We start from the raw sequence: 15,142 nt of genomic DNA, 5'->3' as shown, positions 1-15,142 counted from the left end.
GAACTGCATAATAAACAAGAGCTGTGTTTTTGAAACACAATGCCCCCTACTGCGTTTTGAAGCCGCACGGCAGCTAATTAAGAAACAAGGTTATATTTTGAATGTAAAGGTCACAGTGACCTTGACGTTTGACCTAGTGACCTCAAACCATGCATGCGCAGGTGAAGTTTAAAGAGCATTGACCCAAGAGTTTTCATTTTATGAGCAAGGTTACAGTTTTGGGACAGACACACACATACAATGACAGACGGACAGACAGGCCAAAAACAATATACCCCCTATCATTCGATATGGGGGCATAAAAATATATAAACCATCATGTGAACAAAAAGATTTATAAATTTAAAATCCATTCAATCTTGACAATAAACACTGAACAAGATTGGATTGAAAAAAAAGCTGAAAATTTAAACTTTAGTCAGGCAAACAACATAGTAGACAACAATATAACCAAGAAGGGGAAAGTTTCATCTCACATACCGACTCCATTGTCTCATCGATAAGGTAGACACTACAGCGTTCACATTGCAGAAGGTCCTGGGCATCAAGCATGATCTTCTGAATGAGTTTTTCCAAGTTCTGTTGTTCTTTGAACACACCTCGGGCCAAGCTAAGCAGCAACTGAAAAGCATCTGATTTAGTTTGGCAGGAGCATTTCTAACTTGGGCTTATGATACATATATATTATAGCATGTGATTTATACACGACACTTTCTATATCCTTAGGCACCTGGTTGATTTTTGCAGTGAAACGCTGTAGCGTATTGAAACGTATACAATTTTTCTCTTCTCAAAACCGGGGCTTTTTTTAAAGGTAACACCTACAACGCTGTTAAACGGGCATGTTTTTCACAATTTCAAATACTGTAACGGTGAAATTATCAGTTTTAATTCACTGATATTTCTCTATAAACTACCGGAAAACATAAAATAAAAGTGACTCTTTTCATGCTTTTGCATCGTTGCATCATCGTTGATTTCTGAAAACAAAGTGCTGACTGCAGCTGCATGATATTAAACATATTGAAAGCAGTAGTACTTGAACTTCAGAAGAAGATGAAGTGCCTCCAAATAAAATGGTGCCTGATGTGATTGAAGACTTTGTGTGAGCTTTTTATGTAGAAAACTGTTGATCATGGAGGTGTTTGTGATTAAAGATGCTGAACTCATTCATGTAGTTGTAAATCCCAATTTATTTTCCCAATTTCTTGAAAATGCCCATGAAATTCCCAATTTCAAAGCCATGGGCTATCTTCCCAAAAAGCTGAAAAAAGCCCTGAAAATAAGTTTTTACCCGTCACAGTTGTTTATCGTCAAACAATTATCTGCTTAAATATGTTATAATTTGTTTTAGAAAGGGATGCCCCATCGCGGTTTCTACCATATTTTTACGCTTTTATACAACTGAAAAATGAAGTGCATGAGAATACTAAGAAGAACTGTAACGTCTTTTTACGAACTTTGTCAATAGCAAATAAACCTCTGTAACGTTTAAAAACGTATTTAAAAAAAATCAATACAGATCAATAAACAATATTACACATGATCCCTTGTCCATGTATGAGTTGATCTTTTTTGCCAAAACGTTGTCATATAAACATTCGAAATGCAGAACTTCCTTAAGTTTATACCACAAACATGACAGAAAATCATTGTTTTCAAAATACCACTCATTTGCTTTTTAAAGATGAATTTTGAGCATTTGAATATTTATTGATTTTAACTCTCAATTATTAACCATAAATGGTCGAAAGTATATTTGACAAGTTTATAGTCAACAGACTGTATATTGAACATTCGAACGTTGCAGTCTTATTATATTTTTTTTGTTCTTGATTAAGTTTCAGTTCATATACAAACATTGATACTTGTATTTTTAAGAAAAAAAGTGTCAGGGTTCCTACGCTTAATAGGGGTCAGGTTTTGAAACAACGAAATTTGTATGCGTTCTACAACGTAGTCGTTCACTGTAAAAATCGCCCCCGTTTTGAGGAGAGAAAAAACGTGTACGTTCTAATACGTTACAGGTGTGCACAGGATATAAAATGCCTATAAAATAAAAAAACTTGTTTTCAGTTTTGCAAAAATGAAACCAAATTATTCCCTTGGTCTTTTCAACTCATTTTTTACATTGTCTTATTTATAATCAGAAACGGTGGAAAATGTATTCCAGTACCATTAAATTCTTGCCTAATTGGACACTCAATCAACCAAACTGCACTGACAAGTAGAGTATGGCTCTTGAATTAGTAAAAATGGCCATATACTATTGTTTTCCCTATCAGTCTAACTTTTTTGTATATTTTATTTTCACCAAATTTTATTAATTAAAAATTCTTTCCAGGGGACCGTTTCAATAAACATCGTAGTACACATTTACGATACGATACATTATTCAAAGATGCATAATGGCTTAAGTCCATATCATATAGGGTTGTAACGATACATTCAAATATTCGAATTACTCGAATACAGCTGTGAACGAATCATATTCGTTATTCGACACACAAAGGATTAGCAGATGGAATTTATTTTTTGTTTATCTTAACGACAATGATTGTGCAACTTATCAACAAACATGGAGCCTAGCAAAGGGAATGCTATTGATATCAATTCATCTACACCTATCTGGCATATGCTCATTAAAAAAATGTGAATGGGTACTGTCACTAATGTGTCAACTGTTGACTCTTAACTGTTCTACTCAAGGATTCTATTGTTAATTAAGTCATGTTTTCTCAAAAGTTTCAAAACTGCAGTTCTAGTCAGTGTTTTGTAATTTCATAGTCTTATATTTTATATTGTCAGAATGCAAGGATACTCAATTAATCAAATTGACAAATGCTCATAGTTTCATACTATATAATGTCATGTCAGGTTGTCAGTATTACTTTTGTTCATTGAAATTCATATTTGCGAATAAATATTCGTATTTGCCACCCTGTATTCGTGATATGTATCGTATTTTTCACCTAGTGTAATCGTTACAGCCCTAATATCATATGATTATAAATTTTCATTACTTTATTAATTTTCATTGGCATCTCTAACGACATATACTTTTGATGAGCATGTTAGTTTGTCTACTTATTTCTACAAATTCTCTCGTAAGTTAACCCCTGCGAAGATTTGTTCTAGAAATTTGAACGGTTCTGGAACTGTTCTAGAACATCAAGAACAGTTCTAGAATGTTCCAAAATCGCGTTCTAGAACTTATGTTCTGGAATTGTTCCAGAACTTTTTTCTAGAATAATTCCAGACATTTGTGGAACAAGGCTTAGTTCTGAAACTGTTCCAATAATATACAAGAACATTTTTAGAACATTTCTAGAACAAAATAAGTTCAAGAAATTTCTAAAAATGTTCTAAACTGTAGTTCTAGAACACATTTAGAACTCTTTAAGAACCAGTAAGTTCTAAAAACGTTCTAATGGGGAATAAGAACACATATAGAACAGGTCTAGAACCAAAGTCTACAATGGTCCTACATATTTAAAATAAACTAGTTCAGACAATGATAATTTGACTTCTTTCAAATTATATTTCAAAACAATTTTCACATTGAAACTTTGCTTGCTGTGGTGTCTGCAAGATATTGCTGTCATATCATGAGATATATATATATATCATACACAAACAGAGGACTAATGTTAAGGAGGAGTGTTTGTTGATAGGTCTGGGATACTTTGTCTTATTTCTAATCCTAAAACATTGTGTGGGTACTCACTAGAAACAACGTTACAAGGCACTCCTAATGAGTATCCAAACATAAGCTTTTTGGAGAACTGGAGAAAATTATCCCTGAAATATCAAAAGTACTTCTCCTTTAAGTCCTTACAAAATCTTCTGGTACACACATACATATACATGTATAGAACTGACTATAATTTGTCACCAAATTACACATTATTAAAAAAAATAATTACTGTATCTGTTCGGAATTCTGCATACTTAGTGTCTTCTGAATTTGCATGTAATCTTGTGTCAATAAACACTAGGACTTCAGAGAGTTCCTCAACATTCACCATCACAAGAATCTCAGAGAACTAAACTGGAATTAGGTGACTAACTACAGGAGCTTCTGGTAACTGTAATGGGTGGATTTCATCCATCTTTTTCATAACATTATTCAGATATTTGTGTAGTTTTTATACATTAAATCTGTCTTCAATAGTGCGTAGAATGTGGCACTGGAAGTGTTTCATCATCAAAATACAGTTTCTTCACACGCTTCAGTGGACCTGGAAAAAAGACATATGAATGTATATTTTGAAACAAATATAAACTCTTTAACTCATTAACAGGTTTATAATTACAGAAACTTAATTCACAAGCAAATGATTGTGGTTTAAAAAAATCAACATGTTCAAACAAAATTAAATTCTGTACAGTATCAGGTTGTTTTGCTCCCAAGTAGTTTCCTTTCCCCTAGTTGTTTTGCCTCCCAAGTAGTTACCCCGGCCATTCTACCTCATGTGTGAGCCACACTACCAAGTGTGAAACTACTTCTGGAAGTCAACATAGTTCGGACAAAATAATACACTTGTTTCTTCGTTTTATGAAAACAAAGTGTTTTCTTCTGTAATAATGTTTTAGAAATATGCTTTTTTTTAAATTTCAGTAATTTACCTTATTCAGTCAGGCATTCCAGAATACATGGGTGTAAAGGTGACCAATGCCATTTTACTCTTGCATGTTATTAATGATAATTTCACAAATTTTTAGATTATTTAATGTTTTGCCAAGTCTCGTCTTCTTGTAGTCATCGATAGATTAAAGTCTCATAATAAACTATTCCCGGGCCTCAAGAAGTTATTTAAGTGAGCATCACAGGTCTATAATCCCAGCCTGAAGTTGCGTGCAATGAGACTTTTAATGTTAACATTGAGCATGATGTTAAATACTGAAATCACTTGCCTAACTTTCAGTGTAATCTTCAAAAAATAAGCATTGGTGTTTATGTGGTTTAAAAAAATGATAACCAGTTATAAAACAGAAAAAAAATGCGTCCATTCGCCTTATACTCGCCCTTCAGCAAATGGACCATTTATGTTATGTAATAACAGCTGTATTAAAAATAGTGTTCGACCCACAATACACGTTGACTTACTTAACCCGTGTTTCGAAGTGTAAGAACTCTCTGTCTGGTTGATTATTCTTTATCACATATCAAGCACTGGTACTTACCATTTTCCGATACATGAAGATGGTTTTCCTTTCGATGTGTCATTTAACTTAACATGAAGATATGAATTTAGTAAGGAGGGATTCATTTTAAGTTGGAAAATTAAATTCCAAAGCTTATTTCAGCACCGCATCATACGGGTCTCTGAAAATCTACCCAGCCTAACCCCAAATGTAAGAGATAATTTCATTGGCCAAAATTCACAAAACAGAGCTGACTGGTTTTTTATTTTATTTACGTAGACTGTCAGCGGAGCAGCATTAACGATAAACAGTCGGGTGCATATAAGCGCGCTTTTTTAAAATGGCAGACGTTATTTTATTGTTCAATCGCGTTATGAGCTTTATCGAACCACAAAATGTAGTCGCACCCAAAATGGATGTTGCTCACTACCAGGAGAGAGATCTCATCAAAGCCACTAACCAAAAACAAACATACGATGCGGTGATCAGTGAAATCCATCGTAAGTAAATTCGTTTGATAGCCAAACTTTTTGGTACCAATCTAAACTTAGTAAAAGGTTCTTGAATGGGGTGAACACTTTTTAATAACTGAAAGCGTTAAGCCTGCCTCGTCACTAATGTTAATAACTTCCTGCTGGAGAATACCGCAAAATGATATGTTCGCTCTACGCGGACCTATTTGACGAGGCGGTGTCTCGGTTAACAATGTCCCCTAAAAAATGTCAATATTTCAATCGCCGTAGAGCAAGTATATTTCACTTACTGTTTATAACACTGTGTATTGATAAAAAACACACAAAGTATTGAAATAAATCAATATTCAAGTTAAGGGGTCTTCCTGATCATTGTTTAATAATCTGTTGTAAATAGTACAGGTTCGGGCAATCATATTTTCGGATAACGAAAAATAATCTTGTAAATAAATATATTATCATAATAATTATAAAAAAAAATATATACTGTTGATTACAGATGACGAATTTTCTCTTAAAGCAAGCAAAGCTACCCCCTAAGCATGCTTTCGAGGCAACTTAAGATAGGAAAAAAACTCAAGGTAGGTATTATTTTCAAGGCATGTTCACAGTTCAGTGACAGGCAGGCAGTCCAAAATTACAGGCTTTAATATTTATGAATGTGAGTTGGACACTTAAATGAGACTCAAGAAATTCAAATGGCCTCCATTGAATAAGTGTTATTTTAAGTATTTTTTTATCAGTTGGTCAACACTGCCTATAGATATATGATTTTTTCCCTGTTATAAATGAAACATGAACACATTGTTCACAGTTATCCAATTTCACACTCACTCACTAGCCAGGGGTGAGTGAATTTATTTGAAAAAAAAATCTGATGAACAAACGTTTGATAACATTGGCTAATTGTTTGTATGAGTAACTACTCAGACTAGCCAGAATTTCCAAATGTGAAATTTGATGGACTAAAACAAAGTATTCATGATCGCATGACACAATGCTCAAGTTTAGTTTTCAACACATTTCATAAATGATTTTAGAGTTCAGTGATCAAACACCAACAGAGCCTCGTGATATTAGTTGCCTGTAAAGAGGAGCATGATCCCATCAGATGCCTCCGAAGAGATTGACCTGACGAACAATGCTGCAAAGCAAAACTTCAGGAGTATGTTGGTTGTCTAATATTTTTTATTTTAATCCCTTAGAAATATATAAAATCCAGTATTTCATGCGTTCAAATCATAAAAAACTGCAACAGTGTCTTGAATATATTGCGTTCGTATTTAAGTTGGTGCTGAATGTCAAATTGTGTTATCCATTACCAGTTTACTTACAAGGTTTGCTGTATTGAAGCATTCTCAATTTGAAAATACTTATGTTGTGATCAAATGTGTAATAATTTGTTGAATACTTTGATAATAAGTACACTCAATATTGACTAAATAAAAAAGAATATGACAGTATCAGACTAAATTAATAGCCAACGTTATGTCTATATTTGTTATACTGTCCAGCTGGATCATTTAGACTTCTTGTTTAGTTTAAGTTGTGACTACATTTGTTATCTAAATGATTTCAGAGCAAAGTGCTCAAACACCTACAGAGCCTCGTGACAAGTTGCTTGTACACAGAAGAGCCTGATCCCATCAGATGCCTCCGAAGAGATTGACAAGAACTGTTCACGGACATTTTCAGAACTGTTTTAGAACATTTGTTCCAGACTTATTTGAAGCAACCCTTCGAAACTGTTCTAAACATTTCTAGAATTGTACTGGAACACACCGGCTAGAACTGTTCTGTAATCATACTGAAAATGTTCTAGAATTATTCTGGAACAGTTGTTGAACGTTAAATGAGAAAATTTTTCTAGAACAATTCAATAACAGTTCTAGAAATTTATTCAGGAAAAATTCTGGAATAGTTCTAGAACGATAGTTCAAGAATTGTTCTAGAACAGTTGTTGAACGTTAAATGAGAAAAATTTCTAGAACAATTCTATAACAGTTCTGGAAATTTATTCAAGAAAAATTCTGGAATAGTTCTAGAACGATAGTTCAAGAATTGTTTTAGAACAAACCTTCAGAACTGTTTCAGAACAAATTGTTCTAGAAATTATTCTATATAACGTTCAACAACTGTTCTAAATCGTTCTAGAGCATTTTAAGGATGATTCCAGAACACTTCTAGTCATTAGTTCCAGTACAATTCTAGAAATGTTATAGAACAGTTCTAAAAATCTTCGCAGGGGAAAATTGTCGTACGATCATTTATGAAACGGCCCCCGGGACCAGAGATGGCTTTCCACCTTGTGAACACACTTGATATATTACAATTTTAAATAAATGATGCATCCTTCTGGCCTACGTACCTTGTTTCGTTTGTACTCTTGAACTGACATCTCGAACAGCTGAGCGTTGGTAATGCCAATGCCACAGAACATCAAGTACTTGCGAAACACCTGCAATAAACATGCTGTCCAATTGGAAAGAATGTTTGTACAAGTGTTACACTAAATGTTATTGCATTGCTCATCTGAACTTCTAACAGGCTTAATTAAAGGTATAATTTTTCTACAGAATGTGCTACTTCTGGTATTTTCTTTTAATATTTTATAGCCCATATCAGGCTTTATTCCCAATGGCAAAAAGATTATATTTACAGTCGAACCTGAGAAAAGCTGTCAGTCATGGGAAATTACCAAATTGACCATAATGTGGACAGGTGACCGTTGTTCTCAGTTGACCACTGCATGATTAGTTGGTGGTATTGTTTTGTCGTTACTTGTTTGCACAAAGTGTAATGTTAACAAAGGTTCATTGCCAATAATCTATTATAATAACACAAATTATTTCTTTTGAATAACACGAAGTAATATCTTATCAATTGATTAAATTTCATGCATCTATAGTTAAACTTAGAAGTTTATTAAAGATAATATCGTTATTTACTCATGCATCTTTATGGTTTAGTTAATCCGACATTTCGTATTATATTGATTGGAAGATATTTCAAAATAATGGTCGTCACTTGTCAATGACATCACATCCAAAAAAGTATTGATAGGGCATCACTGGTATAAACCAAAAGTACGCCATAACACATGTGGCAAACGTGATTTTCAAGATAGCGGACAAAAACTAGCCATATAATGCTTAGCAAAAATGACAAATAACAATTGCATTAACAACGAACATCATATAATTAATATGGATTAATGAAAAGTGTATGTCATTGAACAATTGAGAATATTAGATACAAAAAACAAACTTTTTTTATTGGATATGTATGTATTGAATCAATGTCACAGAATGAGTGTTTGTAATTTGGAGTTTAGTCTACTCCCGGACAAAAATTCATATTACATTTGATTATTTTTGTTTGAAAATGGAAAAAAGGCAAACATGGTTTGATATATATTGTGTTAGTGGATCTGTGTACAATCAGATTCATGTGCATTATTGCTTTATTCTGTTTGTAACTCTATACAGTTTACAGCTATGGCCAGGGCCCTCAATCTGTCAAATCCACGGCCGCATTCCCCCCCCCCTGAAAAGTATACATTTTTTCCCTTTTTGGGGGAAAATTTCCCCCCCCCCCCCCAATTTTTTTTTTTTTTTTTTTTTTTTTATATAGATAGATGCCTCATGATTATTATATCTCAATTCTATTTTAATTAAATCTTGTCAAACATACTAAATTATGAAATAAGCAATGAATATAGTGCAAACATGTACAAATGTAATAATTAGAGAGTAAGTTAAAAATCCCCCAAAAAGGGAAACGCCGCGAAAATTCCCCTTGTTATGGGTAGCGACCCGCTTCCCCTAAAATGAATTGAGGGCCCTGATGGCCAGGGATCATATTTTTTTCGGTTTTGTCGGTCCTAGACCGATTGGGGTCATGAAAGACCTATTGAAAATCCCAAACAGTCGCTCCGATTCAGTTTGCTATTAGAATTCCCATGTCATGAAATCGATTACACAGTGTACATGCTAACACACCCTAATGACATTCTTATCTCGATAAGGTGTGATAAAACATTCGCTGCAGTCTCTTAACCGGTCAGGACCGGTTTATTGCACGTCAGACCAAGAATCAAAAACTTGTGAACAGCGGATTAAAGACGCATCCGAAAAGACGCGTCTGAATGCACGCGCTGTAACTAAACAAAACATGCCGATACATTTTCCACCAGCGTAATAATCCGGTAATATAATTATGAATGAAAGTCGCGGATCTGATCGACAGAACAGCCGAAAGTTATTTTTATGGGCGGAACTTCACATAAAATAGTACACAAGAAAAATAATATACATTGAATAAATCTTTTGTAAAACCGTGTTAGAATCGAAATAATTCGTGTACTTTATACTTTGTTGTTAAATAACTCACGACCGGAAAATTAGATGTGTGGTTTCAAATGCTTCGCTCTCCTGATTAAATCCCTACGCATCTAAATTATCGGCCGTGGGTTATTTGACAACAAATTATTTCTTAATTATTTGGTTAGTTGTTGTCAGTAGCCAACCTACACACAGACATTTGTTTGGTTCAGTGCATGTTTGTAAGCTATTATCGAGTCGACAACAATTTAAAACATCGGTATAGACTTACACAGATTAATAATATTGACAACGATGAAAAAAGTCTGATAAAACAGCACACGAAACAACAATGATATACCAAATGATAAAACCAGTTGAGAAAACTCGTTCCGATAAAAAATATGCCTAAGGGAATTTTACTTGTACATGTATTATACCACCTTTATGAATGGCAAAATCAATGGTATATATTTTAACGTAGTTTGTCATGATTTCGGATATACATTTTCGGATACTTTTCCCCATTTATATCCGGACCGATTGATGTTGCGGGAAAATATGATCCCTGCTGATGGCATATGATGGGATTTAAGATATCTTAAGGTAAACAGATTCAATATATTAATTAATCTTAGTTAAATACCAGTACATCAAATCAAAACATACCTAGACCTGGGCTTCCTTGCTGATCTTAAAGCCTTTATTGGGCTATTTTCCCATTAACTCTTTACCACTTATAGATACGTATTTTGATGCATTTGTAGTCCCATAGAAAGTTAAAATTAATTAAATACCTTCTTACTATATTCAAGTTTTAAAGGCTTCATTTCCAACCCTTAGTTACTGATGAGCAGCAAACAGTATAAAACCTGAAAGACTTCGAGTTACTTGCATAGCCAGCTATTATGGTTTTATGCTGGTTGCCATATCCATTTTCACTTGGCTTCTTTTGGGGGAAAGGGTTAAAGCAAATATAATCTTTTCCCAAATCTAGTCCAAAAATTCCAAATGAATTGTTTGACTATCAGATGTTTTTGTTGAAATAACCATTGTATTTTCCTTATTTATGTAAAATTGATTCATCATGATTGAGGACAGACAATATGTTCTGATACATTTCTTCATTCTTCTCTGAATGTTCCATCAAACAATTATATTCCTGGCAATTAATTAGTAATTACAGGGAAAGAAAATCATTATTACATTTCCATGGAAATGAATATTAATATTTGTAATGTAGAATACATGTTAAAAAAGGCATTTGTGTACCAAAATGAAGTAAAGTCTTGTTTTACCCTTTGATCAATAATTAATTTCTTGCAGGCTATTTGTCATATTTCATATGAAAAAAAAAGATGAATGAAAAATGGATATTCAATATTTCCATAGAGGTAATTCTGTAGCTGTCTGAGCCTGCTCAGATTTTGTCTCAATGACTGATCCATAAAAGCTTACCATTGTGCCATTTGCCATCGTCATTTCAAAGGATATTATATCCATGTGATCAGTTAACATAGGTTTGAAAATGAAAATCAATGCTGAATCAGACTGCTTAGTGCCATGTAGAAATTTACATGGGAATATGTGGAACCACTCAACAAAATGCTAATATGTCATTGATTCTTGTGCTAAAAATTTAAAATGGAACATTATTTTTGTTATAAAATGATGCAAATAGTGCAGTATAGATGGCAAAAATTGTGTTTTTCAGGAAATCTAATAACACATATCTATTGTCACTTTCATCACAAATGATTAAATACTTATTATATTTCTATAGTAAACAAGAAATATCTTTAAAAAGATAACAGACTTTAATTGCAAACAAGAGTGTTAAAAAAGACAAATGCTTATAATCGCATATAGTTTAATTAAGAAATAAAAAATGCTAAAAGTGCATTGCTTAATTATTTGTACATGGTTCAAACAGAAATCTCTCAAACCTAAATTCAAGCACTTTTCAAAGACTTTTCAAGGCCAAATTTTCATTTTCAAGGCAGAGAACCGTATGTAAGTTTCCTTTAAAAAATGCATTTTTAAGCCAAATTAACACAGTAACAAGTGTTCCGCGGTCGGAGATATATGCCCCCCCCCCCAACGTGGCCTTGACCATGACCTTGACCTTTGACTTAAAAATCAATAGGGGTCTTTTGCCAGTCATGATCAATTTACCTATAAAGTTTCATGATCCTAGGCCTAAGTGTTCTTGAGTTATCATCCGGAAACCATTTGGTGGACAGACCTACCGACGGACAGACCGACATGTGCAAAACAATATACCCCCTCTTCTTCTAAGGGTGGCATAAATATCATTTATTTGCTCAAACACATTAAACTTATTCCCATAATAACTCATACATGTTATTTCTTGTTATAACATACAAATACATGTTATCCATTCTTAACTCAATGAGTCTCACATATGTATTTACTTTTTTAAGTTATTACAAACAAGCACATTGTCTCTTTCTATGCTCACATCAAACAGACTAGTTCATTTCATTTAAACAGAAGTCAGTTACTATAACATATTGTCTTTCACAGATTTGATAACCTTTTTCAGTTCTTCCAGCTCTCTCCTCTTATCCTTACAACCCTTCCTTAAAATATTGCTTTCTGTGACAAAAGCAAAATTTCTAGTTGCTTCAGCTTTCTCCAGAAGTTCTTTAGTTTTCTCCTCCAACATCACTCTCAAGTTTTGCTTTTTTATGCCCCCCTTCGAAGAAGAGGGGGTATATTGTTTTGCTCATGTCGGTCCGTCCGTCCGTATGTATGTCCGTCCACCAGATGGTTTCCGGATGATAACTCAAGAACGCTTAGGCCTAGGATCATAAAACTTCATAGGTACATTGATCATGACTCGCAGATGACCCCTATTGATTTTCAGGTCACTAGGTCAAAGGTCAAGGTCATGGTGGCCTGAAATAGTAAAATGGTTTCCGGATGATAACTCAAGAAGGCTTAGGCCTAGGATCATGAAACTTCATGGTACATTGATCATGACCCGCAGATGAGCCCTATTGATTTTCAGGTCACTAGGTCAAAGGTCACGGTGACCCGAAATAGTAAAATGGTTTCCGGATGATAACTCAAGAACGCTTAGGCCTAGGATCATGAAACTTCATAAGTACATTGATCATGACTCGCAGATGACCCTTATTGATTTGCAGGTCACTAGGTCAAAGGTCAAGGTCATGGTGACCCGAAACAGTAAAATGGTTTCCGGATGATTACGTCTAGGATCACGAAACTTGACAGGTACATTGATCATGACTCGCAGATGACCCCTATTGATTTTCAGGTCTTTACGTCAAAGGTCAAGGTCACAGTGCCAAAAAACGTATTCACACAATGGCTGCCACTACAACTGACGGCCCATATGGGGGGCATGCATGTTTTACAAACAGCCCTTGTTGTCTTTCAGTTGGTTAAGTTCTTCAGTTTCTAGTTTCCTTTTTACAGTGATTCATTTTGCTGTGCGTCCCGCGTGCCAGACGCACGTTTTTTTCTGGGGACACATCATTCTCAAACATGTGCGTTTTCGGGACGCATTGTTTAAAATCTCTGATTTTCAACATCGTCAAAGTTGTACATGTTACCGAGTACGATTCGTGGATATAAGCAAAACACATGTCAACACCGTTTTGAAAAGTAGAACGGAAGTCACATTACTACATTGGAAATGTAGTACGCGTATTTTGATTGGTTGAAATATATCAATTATCCAATCAGTTACGGCGTTTTATTAAAAGTTCGTTGGACGATTAATTTGCTGTCCCGGATGGTAAACAAAGAAAATGCGACCGAAAAAGCTTTTCGAAAATGATCCTGAACAATTTAAACTCGCTGTGTAGATATTTATCGTTAACACAGCCTCGATGTAAACTATGTGGTTTAAATATGAAGAATAAACGACGGAAAACACAGTTTGCGTTCGTCTGTTGTGAGCGCAGACACTTATACGGCTAAAACACGGTATTGGTGCTCATAGTAGTCTCACTCACCTAAAAAATTGAAATTGTAGATACAGCATTTCCTTGGTGTTATTTTTAAAGCTCAAGGTATCCCCTACTCAAATCAAGTTGAATTTTATTTGATCATGCATGCATTATTTTTTTATCTAACATTTTCATCCTATGTAATAATACAAGTTACAGATACTACACTAGTCATATAACATGCAAGAAAAACATAGCAGAACTTCAAAACTTCAGATATTTTCACTTTAACATCAACTACAGGTTATAAACTGTTGAAATAAAGCAAAACACCAAAAATGATTACTATCTTAACAATAAAATCAAAGCATTAATTAATCAGGTATCAGACCAAAAGAGAACCAAGCAAGAAACTTTTCTATAACTTTTATTATAGATCCACAAGATAGCTAATTAGGCATTTGTCTGAAACCAGGAAGTATATTCAAACAAAATAAATCAAAACAATTGGTTTGAAAAAGCATAAGATTTCATAAAAGGTAGAATTGCATGCTCATAAGTTTGGTTACAGACACTACGAAAATATATGATTCCAAAAACAGTTGCAGAATGGCATAAAACATTAAAAAATGCACTATAAAAGCAAGTTTACATAAAAACAGTAACTTGAAGATTATATCAAATGATTTTTGATCTGTTAGAATTTTAGTTAAAACACATTTTTTGTGTACATGATCTGAGTTGGTTACAGACACTACACATGGGGTAACAATAGCTGTCCAGGAGACGTGTAGCTTGACAATTCTCAGTGCTGGGCACATACAAGTCAAAGAAGACTAATCTGACATTATAAGTTTGGCATCTCATATGAATTGGCACACCTGTATAGAGTTTCAAGTTAATATAATCTAGAATTTCATTATGCAGCAATAAGCATTACCAAATAATGTGCGGAAAACTTTCCAAACATTTCAGTGTAAAAAAAATGTAATTTTGCAAGCAGCAAATCAGTGATGTATTTATAACCCTTTGTTACTCTAGCTATCAAGATAATCACAGAGAAGTTTAAGCTTTAAGTAATGTTTGCACTGAATTTGAATTTGCGAAGTCCACTTTCAATAATATCTCTGGATCTTGTGCGCTATAAACAAGATGACATCTATTGATTCCTGTAAACAGTCATCTCTTCCAGGCCAAATTTGCTTAACTTTCAAAATAAATGTATTTCAATCTGATTTCTGTTCCAAAGCAAACACTA

General features: G+C 34.0%; 1 protein-coding gene across 5 annotated transcripts in view; it reads right to left on the bottom strand.

Moving 5' to 3' along the window:
- The window catches only part of LOC127871152 (cGMP-specific 3',5'-cyclic phosphodiesterase-like), an 88,865-nt gene that overhangs the window by 52,264 nt on the left and 21,459 nt on the right, over window positions 1-15,142 (bottom strand). For all 5 annotated transcript variants that reach the window (XM_052413878.1, XM_052413879.1, XM_052413876.1 and 2 more), the window contains exons 4-5: window positions 7,990-8,079; window positions 481-621 (exon numbers count right to left, since the gene is read on the bottom strand). In XM_052413878.1, the coding sequence (XP_052269838.1) occupies window positions 481-621; window positions 7,990-8,079 (231 nt within the window). The remainder of the gene's footprint in view (window positions 1-480; window positions 622-7,989; window positions 8,080-15,142) is intronic.

This window comes from Dreissena polymorpha, chromosome 3 (assembly GCF_020536995.1).
Source record: "Dreissena polymorpha isolate Duluth1 chromosome 3, UMN_Dpol_1.0, whole genome shotgun sequence".
NCBI lineage: Eukaryota > Metazoa > Mollusca > Bivalvia > Myida > Dreissenidae > Dreissena > Dreissena polymorpha.
Note: the sequence above shows the minus strand (reverse complement) of the source record. Positions and strands in the feature narration are given on the sequence as shown.